Below are 17,229 nucleotides of genomic sequence, written 5' to 3'. Positions count from 1 at the left end.
GCATGGAGGGTGGTGAGTGGACGTGGTGGGGGCCGCCCGGATGACCAGCCTGGCCTGGAGCTCCTCATGGCTGCAGCTCAGCCTCCCTGTGTGAGCTCTGCTCGCGGGCCCTGGGCCTCGTCTCTGGATTGGTTTGGGAGGGCTGCCATAATAAAGCACCACAGACTAGAGGCTTCACCACAGAAATGCATGTCTTCCAGTTCTGGAGGCTGGGAGTCCAACATCGAGGCATCGGCAGGGTTGGTTCCTGCTGAGGCTGTGAGGGAGAATCTGTTCCAGGTTCTGTTCACAGTGTTCCCTTCCTGACGGGCACAAAGCGGGAAACAGCTAGCTAACCCTAGGGGCACATAGAGGCCAGAAGCCTAGGACAGGCTGCAGGGCCCTGAGCACAGCCTCAGGGGGAGGGGAGTGGCAGGAGCAGGAGTTGCCACCCCAGACAGCTGCCCCCTCTGCACCTGAGACCACCAGGTGGGCAGCAGGCCCAGTGCCCAGTGACCGACTTGCTCAGTCATGGCTGATTTTCTCACACATACATGCTTCTCCAGACCTCCATCACAGCCCTTGGGGCCAGGACTTTTCTGCTGTGTGTGTTGACAGCCACTTCACTGAGAGGCACCCGGATTCATGTACAAATCTGGGTCTGAACCCGGCTCTTACCTTCTCTGTGTCCAGGTGAGACCTGCCTCTGCTTCAGCTCCGGCAGCTGGCTTAATCCCTTCTCTTCCCTGGCCTCAGCGGGCACTGAGACCTGGGACAGATGAGATGTTCACCAGGAATCTGTGTCTGGTTGGACATGAGGTGAATTGGGTTTCAGCACATGACGTTTTGGAAAATCAGTTCCTGGTGACAGGGCTTTGAGTGAGTTGATTTATTGAGACTTGACATAGAGCCAGGCATGTGATTTTGGGCAAGTCACTTGCCCCCTTGGGCCTTGGTTTCTTATCTGCAGTAGATGGGGTATCACGGCTTACATCCGATCAGGAGAGGGTGGCTCAGAAGGAGCCTGGTCTGTCATTCTAGATGCTCAGGTTGTTGGCAACGGCTTGTTCTCAGTTGGCCATGGCCCTTGGTCATGTCTCCCCTTTGCTATTTTGATTGCCTGGAATGTCTGGCCATCCCTTCATGGATCCAAACCATGGGGCTGGGAGTCAGTGGAAAAAGAAGAATGCAGGGGTGGGTAAGGACCCCTCTGCTCCCTGGTCCAGGCCAAAGAAAGGAGGCCTGGGCCCACTGAGCAACCAGAGCTGGGGGGTAGCTGCTTTCTCCATGGAACAGGTGAGCAGTGGCACCAGTTTGGGCCTGGCCTGGCCACTGGGGAGGTGGTATCACAGAGGGGCCTGGCTTCTCCTCAAAGTGTGCTGAAAGTGGGCCCCTCACACCCTGGCTGCTTCCCAGCCATGTGCCAGGCACTTGTATCAGGGCTGTGGGCACACTAGGGCTGGCACTGAGTGTGTGCCACCATCAAAGGGAAAGAAAGGAAAGAAAAGGAAGGAAAAAAGAGAAAAAAGAGGGAGGAAAGGAAGGGAGGGGAAGGAAGGAAGGAAAGAAAGAAGGAAAGACTGGAAGTTATAGTGCCAACACCCTAATGGGCAGTTGGGGACTGTAGCTGGTCCAGGGGCCTTTGGATAACACTGAGGTGTAGCCTTGGCCAACCCTCAGTTGCCCCAGGACCTCTTTCCAGTCCCACATGAGGGCTAGACCTCCGTGAAGTAAAACTGGGTTGGAACAAAGCCAATATTGCCAACACCCGAGGGTTACGGGGGTAGACAGCATCTGCCCCAGCAAGCCTGTCCTCCGTGTCCTCAGTCTGGCAATGATGCTAGTAGTTTTTAATTGGCTGATACAAGCCTAGTATTTTTCCTTGACTATTATGGACTTTAGAGACTCTGAAAAAGGACAGAAAGCAGATTCGCTTTTACTGACCCTTCCACAGATCCCAGACAAGCCCCCTAAATGTTACAAGATCTTTGAGGTGTCACTTTTTTTCTGGAGACCCCTGTGGCCACTGTGCCTTTCCCCAAATTCTTGTCCTGTGTCCAGGAGGAGTGAGATATGTAGGCAAATGAAGGGTGAAAAAGACTAAGACGAGCTTTATTGAGTGTTGCAACAGCTCAGAGGAGGTTCACAGTGGGTAGCTCCTCTTGTAGGCAGGTCATCTGGTGAGTGTTCATTCTCAGCAGAGGGGAGGCCCTGGAGAGGGTAGCTCCTCTCTGCAACTGGTCATCCCAATGTCTGCAGCTCTCAGTGGAGAAGAGACCCTGGAGAGGGTGGCTCCTCTCTGTGGGCAGGTAGTCTCTGCAGCTCTCAGCAGAGACAGTAGCTTCTTTCCACAGGTGGTGGTCCCATCATCCTATCGTCTCGAGCTATCAGCAGAGAGGCTAGGTCTTCTCTGCAGCTGGTTGTTCCATCCTCTCTAGCTATCAGCAGAGAGGGTGCTCCTTCCTGCAGCTGGTTGTCCTATCATCTCTCTGCCCTCTTCATCCTCTGGCTGTCCTTTGCTCTGCTCTGGCTGAGCCCAGGGTTTTTATGGGCCTCAGAAGGGAGGAAGTATATGCTGATTGGTCCATAGGCAGCCATGGGTGGGTTTGGAAGAGGCATCATGAGTCTCTACTCAGTTCACGGGATTGACAGGCTGGTCCCCAGCCTTCAGGCCCTCCCTGGCCAGAAGGCGGGACCTTACTGGGGACCCGACCCTTCCACCCAGGACACTGTTTGCCTCCTGCTGCCATTCATGGCCTCAGGGCTCAGTTCCAACTGCTGCTCTGAGATGAGAGTGGGCACCAGGAAAGGAGAGAGGCCAGGCAGTGGGAGCAGACACTTCTGAGCCTGCAGGGCCTGGGGTGGCATGGGGGGTCTTCTGGGGTCCCTGAGAGTGCAGGCTGCAGAGATGCCCAGGTCCTGCACCTGGGAGTGCTGCCACAGCTGCACCCAGAGAGTTCCTACACTTCCAGCTTGGAAGAGATGTGCTTTCTGCTTGTCTTAGGCTCCTGTCTGCTCTGTGGAGCAGGATGCCTAGTCTGCAGTGGTGGGTCAGGCAGTTGTAGCTGCATCCAGGCAGGCAGATCCTGCCTGCTCCTGGCCCCCTCCAAGAGTGGGAATGTGGGGGCTGTAGTCCTGCCTAGGAGGGCAGGGCTTCCACCAGCTCCACAGAGTATGCAGCCCCAGCCAGTGCCTCCTTGCTGCAGCTGGCATGGTCGCAGCACCTGCTGCCATCACCTTTGTGAGTATCTCCCCCACTGGACCATAGGCTGCTTGGAATTGGGGAGTGTCCCTTCTCTGTGTCCCAGAGCCTGGCACACTGCTTGACATATATAGGGACTCAGCAGGTAATTGTGGAACGAACAAAGGATCCAGCACATGAGCTGGTGAGGAGTCCCTGGGCAGGCAGTGGTGGCTTAATAAATCCAGAGAGCTTGCTCTGGAGAAGAATGAGGTTCAAGTACAGCTACTGCACACTTTGAAGGCTGCTTTTACCTCTCTAAGCCCCTGCTTTCCCAGCTGTGGATGGGGACAGTCACAGCATCTACCTTGAAGGCTGCTGTGAGAATGAACTAAATCATGCCTCTTTAGCACTGAGTAGGTGCACTCCAAATGGAGGCTGATGTCTTTATGATTGAGGTTCACTGATTGGCTTGTGTCTGGCAGCAGCCCTTTCTTGGGGTCTGTGGCTGTGTGATGATGCTCCCAAGTGTCCCACTGCCCAGTGGCAGATCCCTTGGGACCTGAGTGCAGGCCTGAGGCCAGGACATTGCAGCAGGGCAGGGCTAGTGCTGGCTGTGGGGCTGGCTGCAGGGCTCCAGAGCTTGGCCTGTGATTGCTCCACTGCTCCCTTCCCCTCCAGTTTCTGGCCTGAAATCCCTGAGAGACAAATAGAAGTGGGGCCTGGAGGACAAACACACCTTGCCCCCACAGAAGCTCGGCGGAGGTGAGCAGAGCAGGCTTTGGGCAAGGGAGTGTGGGGTGCAGGATCTCCAAGAACCTGTGCTACATCAAGCAGTCAGTTTGCTATTTTTTATTTTGACTTGTCTGGGTTATGCGAAATTCTTTAAAGTGACGCAATGGACTTCAAGGACTCGGGGGGGAAAGGGTGGGAAGGAGTGAGGGATAAAAGACTACAAATTGGGTTCAGTGGGCTGGGCATGGTGGCTCACGCCTATGATCCCAACACTTAGGGCAGCCAAGGTGGGCAGGTCACCTGAGGTCAGAAGTTTAGGACCAGGTTTGCCAACATGGCGAAACCCCATCTCTACTAAAAATACAAAAATTAGCTGAGTGTGGTGGCCCATGCCGTAGTTCCAGATACATGGGAGGCTGAGTCATGAGAATCGTTTGAACCAAGGAGATGGAGTTTGCAGTAATCTGTGATCGAGCCACTGCACTCCAGCCTGGACCACAGAGCAAGACTCCATCTCAAAAACAAAAATAAAAACAAAAAACAAACCCCAAATTGGGTGCAGTGTATACCTCTTGGGAGATGAGAGTGCCAAAATCTCACAAATCACCACTAAAGAACTTATGTAACCAAATAACACCTGTTCCCCCAACACCTATGGAAAAAAGAACCTTAGAAAAAGACTTGAATGGTATCACAGAAGTAATTAGCCAAATACAGCACCTAGTACCTGGCTGTCACCCAATACGTGCCTCATATCATCACATCTAGAAGAAAAACGTTCTCTTTGGAAAAGCCCTGAGGGGCTGCTGGAGGTTCGCTCGGCTGCTCTCCTGACCTCCCCTCGCTCTGTGGCCGAACTCCAGTTCTCTTAGGGCTTAGACCCCACTGACTCGCTCCCTGGCAAAGCAAACAATTTGATCAGGCGGCCACCTGCATTCTCCCTTTTCCTGAAATCAGCACCATGGGGTAAAAGATTATTTCTACTTGGTTGCCTTCCAGATGTTTCACTCTTGGACAGCAAGCTGATTTCAAACCACTCCTTTTCAAAGATCTATAAGGGAGATATTGCACCTGGGCACTGCAGCCCAGAGCAGGTCTGGCCATGCCATGAGCGTGCTGAGTCATCATGCCCACCGTAGACGACATTCTGGAGCAGGTTGGGGAATTTGGCTGGTTCCAGAAGCAAGCCTTCCTCACCCTATGCCTGCTTTCATTTGCCTTCGCGCCCATCTGCGTGGACATCGTCTTCCTGGGTTTCACCCCTGAACACCACTGCCAGAGCCCCGGGGTGGCTGAGCTGAGCCAGCGCTGCGGCTGGAGCCCTGCGGAGGAGCTGAACTACACGGTGCCCGGCCTGGGTCCTGCGGGTGAGGCCTTCCTTCGCCAGTGCAGGCGCTATGAAGTGGACTGGAATCAGAGTGCCCTCAGCTGTGTGGACCCCCTGGACAGCCTGGCCGCCAACAGGAGCCACCTGCCCCTGGGCCCCTGCCAGGACGGCTGGGTGTACGACACGTCTGGCTCCTCCATTGTCACTGAGGTAAAAGAACCTCCATAACACGGGGTTCCTGGGACAGGGAGAAATCTAAAGTAAATCCTACCAGGCTCAGTTCCACATCAGGAAAGAGGTGGGGCCGTGTTTTAGTGGGTGTCTGGCTGTGTCCTGGGCATGGGACATTCTTTTCTCTAGTTATTCCACCACGAACTCTGGGACTTTGACGGGGAAGCTGAGGCAGGAGAGACCAGCCAGCACTGCGGGGAGCCAGGTTGCTGGGTTACTTGAACGGGAGTCGTCTGGGAGACCAGCAGCCTCTCTTACCACCCCACTGGCGTCTCCCAGAACTACCAACTAGCTCTGGGCCCTGTTCCCCACCAACAGTACTGTGGCCCCTCCTTCCACTCACGAGCAATGACAAGTGACCTAAACGATGGTGCTTAAGTGGCCTGGGAACTGCCCTGGCTTGGGAGTCAGAATATCTCAGCTGTGTTCCTTATTGGCTGAGCATCACTGGGTAAGTCACCACCTCTCTGAGCCTCATTTCCTCATCAACCAGAGGGGATGACAGCTGCCTCACAGTGGGCTGAGGTTCAGCTGGGGTCTGTGAAAGCACTGAGCAAATCCAAACTGAGTCACCCCGTGCAGTATGATGGGGCCCCTGGGACAGGGCGATGGCATCAACGCGCCCTTGCTCATGATGGGAAAAAAACGTAGTAGCACTGTTTACTAAAAACCAGGTTATTTGAGCATTTTGCCTTGAGAATCTTTTAGTAAAAAGTGCCACCACATTTTTTTCGCATCATGAGCCCTTTTGAAAGGGATGTATGGTAACAAGTGTGGACACTGGGTCAGCTGGAGAAGCCGTGGGCCAAAGCCAGTCAGAGGCTCTCTGTTAGTAGGGAGCAATGGCGTGGTTTTGGCATGGGCACTGCTCCCTGAAGTAAGAGGTAACTGGGTCCTCTTTGCTTCTGTCTGCCCCCACTACCCTCACCCAAGCTCTCAGGGATTCTTGGGTCTCCCTTCTTCCTCTCTTCCCTTTTCTGAATGGCTTGAGTGGTGACACATTTAGGGATGCTACTGGAGGAAACATAGGGTCCCTCCCCTCTGGGCCTGAGCATTGCTCTCCCTGCTTGCCTGGGGCAAAAATGTGCCCAAGCGATGCGCTTTACGATGCTAAAGAGACATCTGGTCTCCAAGGCATCCTCCAACAATGGATGACAAGTTAGGCAGCCCACCTTCCAGGGATCTCCCACCACCTGACATGCCCACTGGGAATCTAGAGTAGACCAGGATGGGGATGCATTTGTTCTCTGGGGCTGGGACAGACTCTGCTTTGAGGAGATCAGATGTAGTCGTCCTCCCGTCACACATCCATCCAGCACGCCCTGCACGCTCACTCTGTCCTGGCACCGGGTGTGATGCCGCGAGGGAGACACAGAAGATTGTGAGGTTCCCCGAGGAGTCTGCAGTCTCGCAGGGACTGAGTGGGGACGGGGGAGTGTGGAAAGAATGAGACCAGCATCCATTTAATGACAGCCCAAGGCCACCTGTGGTGAGTGCCATGAGCAGTGCGGAAAGGGGCTGGTGGGCTCTAAGGAGGCCGAGATCTCAGCTGCTGGGCTCTGAGCTGATGATGGACGTCTTCCAGGAGGAGGCGGCTTTAAGCTGAGTCTCCAGTGGTATTTTGACCAGCAAGGAGAGGGGGCAGGTGGGAAGGGAAGTAGATCCCAGACTAAGGGGAGAGCTTGAGCCCAGGCTCAGGGCCCAGGGAGTGTTTGGTGCGTTCAGGGTGAAAGGAACCCTGATATGAGGGTCATGTCTGGGAGTTGTGGGGAGAACACTGGTGTCTAACCTTGGGATCAGAACATGGAGTGCTTGGTGTGGCGTTGCTGGATACAATACAGGACGCCCAGTGAAATTCGAACATTTGAACTTCAGATAATCCAGTTGGACAGGATACTTACATCCCAGATACAGCATGATATTTGATTCTGATAACTGAGACTGGGAATGCAAATATTGCATGAACATACTTATTCTAAAAGAACAATTGTTAATCTGAAGTTCAGATTTATCTGGGCATTCTGTATTTTTATCTGTAAATCCTGGCAACCCTACCTTAGTGCCCAACGAAGGATTTTGGGTCTTATTTGTGCAAGCAAGCAAGGCGATCCTAGCTGGACCTCGTGAATGGATGGGAAGGGGTAATGGTGGGATTGGAGGCTTCAGGAGAGGTAGAGAGGTGCACGAGGGGGCCGAGAAAGAGCCTGGGTGAGAAGCGCTCCCAACACGGTTCTTGTGGGAATGAAGGGAAGAAATGATGTAAGAGTTGCCAGTGTTGCCAGGGCTGGGGAGAAAAAGACCAGCTTGGTGGAGGGCTCTGGCTTGAGGGCATGGGCAAATGGAGCTTCTGAACACCAATCTGGGAGCCCCTGAGAGGCAGCTGTGTGGGCAGGTGGAGGGGCCTGGTAAGAGGGATCTTGGGGGACAGCAGGAGTGGGGAGGCCTGGGCAGATGAGAGCGGCCCGAGAGGGCTTTAGAACAGCTTGCCTGTCCATGACAGCTGTGGAGGGGGCTTCCAATAACCCAAGGTAGAGAGCCCTGGGGAGGACTGTGGGAATCCTGGAACTCTGATTGGCAGAGACAGTGAAGAGGATATGGTTTTAGGAGAAAGCGTTCATTTGGGGCCATGCTGAGGTGGAAGGGTGGTGGCGTTCCTGTGAAGATTTTCCGAGGTGACTGGAAGCCTGGGGTAGGTGGAAGGGTGACGGAAACTGGCTCCTGTGTAGGAACTGTCTTCCACTTTAACCCAGCTGCCTTGGCCCCAGCTTCTCCTCTGAAACTAAAATTGTTGTTGGGGAATCAGCCTTGGTCATTCGCTTCTGCAGAACTAATTTTTAACCTAGCATTGCCTTGGACTTTGGAACTTGTTTTAGGAGGGAAGATGAGCTGATTTGTTTAAACACCAAGTTTAACTCCCAACCCAAGACCAGGGCTAAGGCCAAGAGGTCCACTGGGGGAGCAATGTGGGTATTTTCCTGACTTTTGGCTCTCCCAGCAAGAGGATCTCCTCTGCCAGTCCTGGCTTCAGTCATCCCTGACACCAGGCCAGGTGTCTTCCATCAGCCATGAATGCTGAGCAAGGGAAAGGGGTCTCAGGCCAATGGAGACGGAGGTAGTTGCATCAGTGTTTCCCAAACTCGCCTGGTCCTCAGGATCGCCTGGATTCCTATTCGTGACTCACTGAGGCAGAATCTGCAGGGAATCTGTGGTTTCACCAGGACCCTGAGTGGTTCTCGTGATGAAGCAAATAGGTTGCTTTATAACTGTCCTGGAAAGAGCTGCTTCAGCCTTGGTGAAATCCCAGCAGGAGACTCCCACTTTCCACCCCATCCCTACCTTTGTGCAGCCCCAGCTTCTCCCAGGGCCTGGCCTATCTTCTCAAGGTACACAAATGTGTCAGGGGACTCATGGCTGGGCTGGTATTTGGAAGCAGAGGAAGCATGGCAGGTTTACAAGCTTTGCAGGTGGCTCTAGAAACTGATCCTCAGGGAAGCCTGGGGGCAGAGTCAGTTCTCCGTGGATGAGGCGTTAGAAGGTGGGATGCGCTCCGGCTCCATACACAGTCCTGGGGCAAGATGGCAACCAGGTATTTCAGGAAGGCGGTAGGCACATCTCATAGAGATGCCGACTTGCAAAGATTATAATGAAAACCAGGCGAACAATGGCTGAGAGGAGAATAAGCTGAGGCCCTGGGAAATAATTCCACATCTTTCCCAAATCCCTGCAGCTTGAGTGAAACCCTGTGCAGCAGACCACGGGCGGAGGCTACAAAGAGAGAGTTGGAGACACAGACCCTGGGACAGCCAGATAAGCCCAGGGAGGGCGTGTCCTGTGTATTCCATGGCAGTACACAGGGCAGGCAGGAAAAGAACAACAGGTTGTAAAGACTTACACATTGGGTGGGAAACCTGGGCGGCGCTCCATGGAGAAGGTGTGTTTTAAGCTGAATTTTAGAGGAAATCGACATTGGGATTGGCAGAGGACATGAGAGTGACACTGAGCAGTAGCTTGTCGCATGCCCGAGAGCTGTACCACCCACGGGAGCAGATGCTGGGGTCTGGGCAGAAGACAGTTACTAGGAGAAGCTTGTATTTGTTTCTGAAATTCAAGTGGTAACACAGAGTTTAATCTATGTTTCAGAAAAACAATGTGCTCATGTCAAGGAACTAGTCAGTCCATCAGACAGAGTCCAGGCTGGCTGAGTTCAGTCCTTGAGGCCTTGAACATTGTTTTGTTTTTGAGACAGGGTCTCACACTATCATCCAAGCTGGAGTGCAGGAGCTTGAACGCAGCTCCCTGGAGCCTCAACCTCCCGGGCTCAATCGATCTTCCCACCTCAGCCTCCCAAGTAGCTGGGACCATAGGCACGTGATACCATGTCTGGCTAATTTTGAAATATTTTGTAGAGACAAGGTCTCACTCTGTCGTCTCAGCCTGGGCTCAGGTGATCTTCCTGCCTCAGACTCCCAAAGTGCTGGGATTAATGTGTAAGCCGCTGCACCAAGCCAGCTCTGAATGTTCGACCCAGGATGGGGCATAGCGAGGCTCAAACTAGCAAGTTTAGAGATTTGAGGGTTGGAAGTGGGGTAACAAAACCAGTTTCTAAAATAAAAGGGCTTATTATTTATTAAAGCTGTTCGCACGTGATTTCTCCCCTCCAATGCATGCAAGAGCCCTATGGGTGTGATGGAACGGGTACGACACTGGTTTCAGGCTGAGAAACTGAGGCCCAGAGTTGTGACTTTCTGCCATCACACTCAACAGTGTTCTGGTTAGGGGAGCTATGGACCTGATGCAGATAGAGCGGTGCAGAGGGATGGGGGCGGGAAGGAAGGATGTGTCCACCACCCCGGAGGGGCTGTACCGGAAACTGAAGGGGTCGAGAGGCCCCCAATACCTTCTGTTCTCCCTGGAGTCCACTCTTTCTGCCTGTCTCAGCTCTAAAGAGGAAGGGGCCATTCTTCTGCCCTCTGGCCTCTACCATGCCTAGGCATGTGCGAGTGTCACCATGCTCTGTGCTGGGGAGGTGGGGCTCTTGGATCTCCCTCTGCTGCTGGTTTTCGTCCTCAAGGCCTCTAAATGCAGGGAGCATCTGCCTTCTCCAAAAACCCAAACAAAACAAGCCCTTCCCAGCAGCCCATGCCTGTCTTTTCCTCTGTCCCCTCCACCTTGCTATCTCCCCTCTCCTGACTTTTGGTGTAGGGGAGCCTCTGATGTCCTCCTAAACCCTGGTCGCACCCACACGTGACCCTAAAGCACAGTCTACCCCAGGCACCCCCACTGTCTCTGCTTCCTTCCTCTGGGGCTGCCACTCTCAGCTCCAACAGCGACAACAGAACGTTCAGAGCTGTTGGTGGCATTTATATAACTAAATATAGAATCACTAATATGTAATTAATGAGGGATCTTTGGTCAATTCTGGAAAACGTCATATTTCTCTTGGTACATTTCTGTTTTAGAAAAATTACTTCCTTGGCTATATTTCTTTTAGAAATCTTACCTAGCAGCCATGTCTCTTCTGAGAAGACATTTTGCTTCCTTTTCCAAAGACATTTTGTCCTTCGATAAACAACTACCAATAGTAAGGCTCTTGACAACAGCCTCTTTAATTCCTGTGTGATGTCAGTGGTGCATGCTATTAGGAATACAGTCAATCCTAGAACAACGCAGGGGCAGGGACACCAAACCCCTCAATGCACGTTTAAGTTTTGACTCCCCCGAAACTTAACAACTAACAGCTTACTATTGATTGGAAGGAAGCTCTGCCAATTACACAAATAGCCAATGAATACATATTTTGTATGTCATATGTATTATATACTGTATTCTCTTTTTTTTTTGTTAATAAGCCTTTTCCATGTCAGTTCTTAAAAATATACTTCTCTAAAAATGTGTATAAAATTCTATAATAAGATTGCACAACTTTCTCATGGATGTTTAAATTATTTCTAATTTTTATGTCAAACCATGACATAATGCATTCTTTGTTGGGATCTCTTAGTACAGGTTTCTGATGTACAGGTACTAGATAAAGAACTGTTGGGTCAAGTAATTTTTTTAAATTGCATTTTAGGTTTTGGGGTACATGTGAAGAACATAGGCACACACATGGCAGTGTAATTCGCTGCCTTCCTCCCCTTCACCTATATCTGGCATTTCTCCCCATGCTATCTCTCCCCAACTCCCCACCTGCCGCTGTCCCTCCCCAATTTCCCCCCAACAGACCCCAGTGTGTGATATTCCCCTCCCCGTATATAAGAATACAATATATACTATATTCTTACAATAAAGTAAGCTAGAGAAAAGAAAATGTTAAGAAAATCCTAAGGAAGAGAAAATATATTTGCTATTCATGAAGTGGAAGAGAATCATCACCAAGGTTTTCATCCTCATTATCTTCACGTTGAGTTGGCTTGAGGAGGAGGAGGACAAGAGGGCTTGGTCTTGCTGCCCTGGAGGCAGAGGTAGAAAAGGTGGAAGAGGTAGAAGGAGACACAGGCACACTCGGTGTAACTTTTATTGAAAAAAGAATCTGTTTATAAGTGGACCCGCACAGTTCAAACACATGTTGTTCAAGGGTGAACTGCATTTGATATTTGCTGAGCGATTCATCAGAAACCTTCTATTGTGTTTTATGAAAATGTAGCAGGAGAAAGCTCTGTGAAACAGCCTGGGATACTGAGTCATGAAATGCATTTGCTTTGCTGAAGAGAGGATGGAAGGGGGTGGACCTAACTCACACGTGGTTCTGTGCTTTTGGTCCTTCTCCTGCTGTGATGTGACTGGCAGTTCAACCTGGTGTGTGGTGACGACTGGAAGCTGGACCTCTTTCAGTCCTGTTTGAATGCGGGCTTCTTTTTCGGCTCTCTGGGCTTTGGCTACATTGCAGACAGGTATGTAAAGGCCAGTCCAGGTAAGCCTCCCCCAGTACCATGAGAACAGGTTCTAAGGGACAGTGGTGGGGAGCATGAGCAGTTGGAATTGGCCGCAGAAGCTGCTGGAGACGAGACGCAGCGGTCCCTGCTTTGGGCTACTGTGGGGCTGCTAGGGGAGCAGTGGAGAGATCTGAGGTGTGTTTCAGAGTCAGAGCTGCATGCAGATTGTCCAGTCGGGGGGCTGAGAGAAAGCAGGGAGAGAGCCCAGGTTGATGCTTCCAGCAAGTGCATGGTCGTGAGACCATTTTGAGATGGGAGGTAGAGGATTCAGAGTGGATTTTGTTGCAGCTGTTTATAGGGGAGGGGCATAGAGGAAGCTAGAGCTCTATCTCAGAGGCATTAGGTTTGGGGATGTGTTGCACAGGCTGAGACATCTACGAAGAGATGCCACGGAGCCACTTGCGTATGTGAGTGAGCTCTGGTAAAAGGGTCTGGGCTGGAGTTCCACGTCGGGGTTTGTCACCAGTACTTGGTATTTAAGACTATACAACATATCAGGATGCACTGGACGAGAGTGTCAAGAGAGAGCTGCAACGCGGAAAGGTAGGCAGGGAAAGTGCCTTGGCAAAGGAGACGTAGGAGAAATGGCAGCGAGATCGCAGGACAACTGTTCTCCAGGGCACTGTGGAAACGCACCAGGAGCTCCTGAGGAGGAGTGGTCAGAATCTGCTGTGGGGGCCTGGGCACCCAGGACATGTTGGTTGGAGAAAACCGGAAGGCCGGAGAGTGGAGTTGTGTGGAGAGCTCTTTAAAACAGCTGGGAGGAGGGTCCAGAATGAGGATGCCAATGGGGGCGGGAATCAGGGATGCAGGAGGAAGAGACAGGCCAGGGGACCCAGGCCTGGGTGGGGGTCTGGGGCTTCGCTTAGAGGAGGAGACAGGGAGAGGGGACAGAGAGCCAGGTGCTGCCCCAGGACACAAAGAAAGGAAACAGAGCCAGGTGCTACCCCGGGAGACAGGGAGAGGGGACAGAGAGCCAGGTGCTGTTCCAGGAGACAAGGAGGGGAGACAGAGCCAGGTGCTACCCCAGGAGACACAGAGAGGGGAAGGAGCCACGTGCCGCCACTGGGTCTGAGCATCCCTGGTGAGAAGACGTGGCTTCTGGCAGAAGTTCCTATGTTTTCATAAAGGGCGAGGGTTTACTGGCCGGTGTAGGGCTGTGCTGAGGAGGGGTGGAGGTCTGAAGCCAGGGGACACAAAGTGGACAAGTGAAGTGGCCTGGTGGGGGTGGCAGAGGGGACTGGGTAGGCAGGTGGGTGAGGAGCGTGGGCAGGCGGGCATGCCCCGTGCCCTGGCCTCGGCTTCCTTCCTTGACTCTTGGTTGAAAAGATCAGGTGAGAACAGGACGATCCTAGCAAGTAATTTGCCCATTTCATCCCGAAAAAAGGAGAAGAGAAACAGCCCTGTATGGCTACACTATCAGAGCTGAATATGGCACAGGAAAGCTTCCATGATGGTTGATGAGACTGTGGGAGGCAGGAAGCCCGGTTTTGGCACAGTCTGGTCAGTGGTGATAATGATGCCATCTGCTAAATATGAAGTTAAGGCGAGGGGACAGGTGTGAGAACTGGAGAGGGGCTGTGGGCACTGCCTGGCTGAGCTGTGATGCTGCTGAGAGCACTCAGACTCCTCTTCAGACCCGGCAAGGGCTGCGGGGCTCATTGGGACAGATGGGCTGGGCGGTGCGCTGGGTACTGCTATCCTGATAGATCCTAGAGACAGTGGCATGGTGGCCCCCGACTGCAACCCTTGGCATCCCACCATGCATGTCTGACCCCAGATTTCAACCTCACTGCCTACCCTCCATGTCTCCTTGTCTCTGAAGGTTTGGCCGTAAGCTGTGCCTCCTGGCCACCGTGCTAGTCAACGCTGTGTCGGGCGTGCTCATGGCCTTCACGCCCAACTACATGTCCGTGCTGCTCTTCCGCCTGCTGCAGGGCCTGGTCAGCAAGGGCACCTGGATGTCCGGCTACACCCTGAGTAATTATGCATGGGGCTGAGGCATGTCCGGGGTAGAGTGGGGGGCTTGTTTGTGGGGTCAGGGAGCTTGGGGAGCACCAGTTCCTTGTTATGTGACTAGGGCAGGACATGGGGTAGAATGGCTTCCTCTCCTCTCTTTTTGTGTCTGAGATACTTAAATGATCACTTAGATCAGTGATCTGCTAATTAACTAATCTCTAGGGGGAACAAAAGACCCCATACTGATGTGCTCACAGCAGTCAGGAGCGGGTGCAGAAGAGGAGACAAGTGAGAGAATATTCTAGCACCTTACATAATAGCCAACAACTCCTTAAAAGAAATACAGCAAACTTGACAGGCTTGAATGACGCTCAAAACTTAGGAGAGAACACAGGAGCCAATAACAGAAGAGCCAGCCATCAGGGTGTTGAAAAGTTGAAGTGTGAACCAACACGAGGAGGTCTACATGTCAGCCTTTTTTACTTTCAAATATTCTGTGAAGGTTAAGAATACAAAACAAAAAATCCTTTCCCGGAGGGAGGTAGCCTAAGAGTCACCTGTACTCCCCAGGCCCGTGGACAGGACACAGCACACAGCAATGAGGATTAGCCACGTTTGCTCTTTAGTGGAGGAGAAAAAGCAATAGCCATGTCTTGTCGTCTTTGTAAACAAGGTACTATCACTTGGCATTCAGGGAGCTCATTCACAAGGGCCAAGAGGATCCCCCTCCTGCCTTGAGAAGCCATGAACAGGCTGGTGAGCTGAGCTGGCTCAGCCCCATGCATGTGGAGCCTGTGACAGGCTCTGCTGCTCCACACTGTTCCACACATGGTTAGGGGGGCCGGCCCAGGGCCACATTCAGGCTCCAGCACCACCCGCAGCCCCTCCTCCCACGACTCCCCTGATTTCCTTTCCCCTGTTCATTTGTGTTCCCCATAACACGTATCACGCTCTAACATAGGATTGCATTCACTTATCTGTGGCGCGAATAGTCTGCCATCCCTCATGGCAATGAGGCCTCCAAGGGCAGGACTGTATCTCCTGTGCCCACGATGCACCCCAGACACCCTGAACAGTGCCAGGTCCCCAGTAGGCACTCACCGATATTTGCTAAATGAATGAACACCCCTGGGGTCCTGACAAATATTCCAGCTGAGTCTGGAGCTGGAGCAAGGCGTTGGGGAGGAGAGACCCGTCGGCTGAGTGCTGACACAGGCAGAGGGAAATGCAGATGGCGAAGGAGCAGGTGCAGAAGGGGACAGTCAGGGAAAAGCCAGAGAGCGAAGCAGCCTGGTGGATCTCCTGGGCCTTCTTTTGATGGGTCCGCGGACCCAGGGAGAAGGGGAGGTGTGAGCGCGGCTGTGGTTTGGGGGAAGGAGAAATGGGAGACACATAAGAGAGAAGCCTGGGAGCAGGTGGGGCTGGGCCAGGCCGGGCGGGGGCTCCCGGTGGGGAGACTAGCCGGAGGGGCCCGGAGCTTCTGAACGCCCCGCGTGGGGCTTCTGTGCTGCGCTCCTGCGAGGAACCCACATAACGACCACGCCTCCTGTTTCAGTCACAGAGTTCGTTGGCTCCGGCTCCAGAAGAACGGTGGCGATCATGTACCAGATGGCTTTCACGATGGGGCTGGTGGCGCTGACCGGGCTGGCCTACGTCCTGCCTCACTGGCGCTGGCTGCAGCTGGCCGTCTCCCTGCCCACCTTCCTCTTCCTGCTCTACTACTGGTGAGGCCCTTCCTCCCGCCAACCGGGAAGGGGCACTGGCCACTTCTCCGGCTGCACTTTCTGTCCCCTCGTGGGACCGGGCTCATGGAGTGGGGGGCGCCAACAGGCTGTCGTACAAAGGCCGTAGTGTCCGCACGCATGACGCACGGGGCTGCACGGAGCGCGGGGTGTCCCCCACACACACTGCACGGAGCCGGGAGCCCGGGGTGTCCCACACACACACGGCACGGGGCTGCACGGAGTGCGGGGTTTCCCACACACACACCGCACGGGGCTGCACGGAGCCGGGAGCCTGGGGTTTCCCACACACACACCGCACGGGGCTACACGGAGCCCGGGGTGTCCCACACACACACTGCACGGAGCCGGGACCCCGGGGTTTCCCACTCACCTGACATGCTGGGCTGCACAGAGCGCAGGGTTTCACACACACACACCTCATGGGGCTGCATGGAGCCCGGGGTTGCCCACACACCTGACATGCTGGGCTGCACGGAGCCCGGGGTTTCCCACACACACACCGCACGGGGCTGCATGGAGCCGGAGCTTCCCGCCACTTGTACTGTTTAGGGTGTTCTGTTATTACTGGGCGACCCTGGTTATGCGTGGAGCCATCCTCAGACACAGCCTCTTTAGATTGGCTCCCCCAGATAAAGGTGAGCCATGCCAAGAGTCGGACAGAAATCCAGGGAAACGCAGGGCCTCAGAATGTGCATCTTCCAGAAACACCAGGCCGAGCCTGGCTCCCAGGTGAAGGAGAGTTTTCCGTGGGCTGCTCGGTGGCCTTGGGAAATCTGTATCAGCGACTGGTCGTGGGAAAGCCTCCATATGTGGCAATGCTACTGCAATGGCCACCACTCCCGATGGTCCCCTAGAGCTCCCCCAAGGTGCTGCATGAAGTCAGATGTTCTGCTCTCTTCTTGGTCCTCGCGCTCTTCCCCTCTACTCTTCCGTGCTGCTGTCATCTCTCCTCTTTTCCCACGTCTTCATTTTTATATACTATTGGTGTTATTAATAAGGCTCGGAAATCCCTCTCATCTAGCCATAGAGAAGATATCTGATCTTAATTGAATGAATGAAAGAAGGAAGGAACAGCAGTCCTGCTCAATGCAATGTTCTCTGGGGAATGTGCCCACCAAGCCATTAGGAAACAGACCA

General features: G+C 53.3%; 1 protein-coding gene across 4 annotated transcripts in view; it reads left to right on the top strand.

Annotated features, from left to right (window-relative positions):
• The first annotated feature begins 4,678 nt into the window (after positions 1 to 4,678).
• Positions 4,679 to 17,229, top strand: part of SLC22A1 (solute carrier family 22 member 1) — a 36,073-nt gene continuing 23,522 nt past the window's right edge. For 3 of the 4 annotated variants that reach the window (XM_017538064.2, XM_037741771.1, XM_017538059.1), the window contains exons 1-4: positions 4,679 to 5,432; positions 12,243 to 12,346; positions 14,214 to 14,368; positions 15,903 to 16,071. In XM_017538064.2, the coding sequence (XP_017393553.1) occupies positions 5,022 to 5,432; positions 12,243 to 12,346; positions 14,214 to 14,368; positions 15,903 to 16,071 (839 nt within the window). In that variant the 5' untranslated portion in view covers positions 4,679 to 5,021. Of the gene's footprint in view, positions 5,433 to 5,805; positions 5,905 to 12,242; positions 12,347 to 14,213; positions 14,369 to 15,902; positions 16,072 to 17,229 lie in introns of those variants that run through there. The other variant, XM_037741774.1, reaches the window with a different exon arrangement.

This window comes from Cebus imitator, unplaced genomic scaffold, assembly GCF_001604975.1.
Source record: "Cebus imitator isolate Cc_AM_T3 unplaced genomic scaffold, Cebus_imitator-1.0 Scaffold6, whole genome shotgun sequence".
In the NCBI taxonomy this organism is placed as follows: domain Eukaryota; kingdom Metazoa; phylum Chordata; class Mammalia; order Primates; family Cebidae; genus Cebus; species Cebus imitator.
The sequence above is the reverse complement of the archived record's forward strand: the minus strand, read 5'-3'. Positions and strand labels throughout refer to the sequence as shown.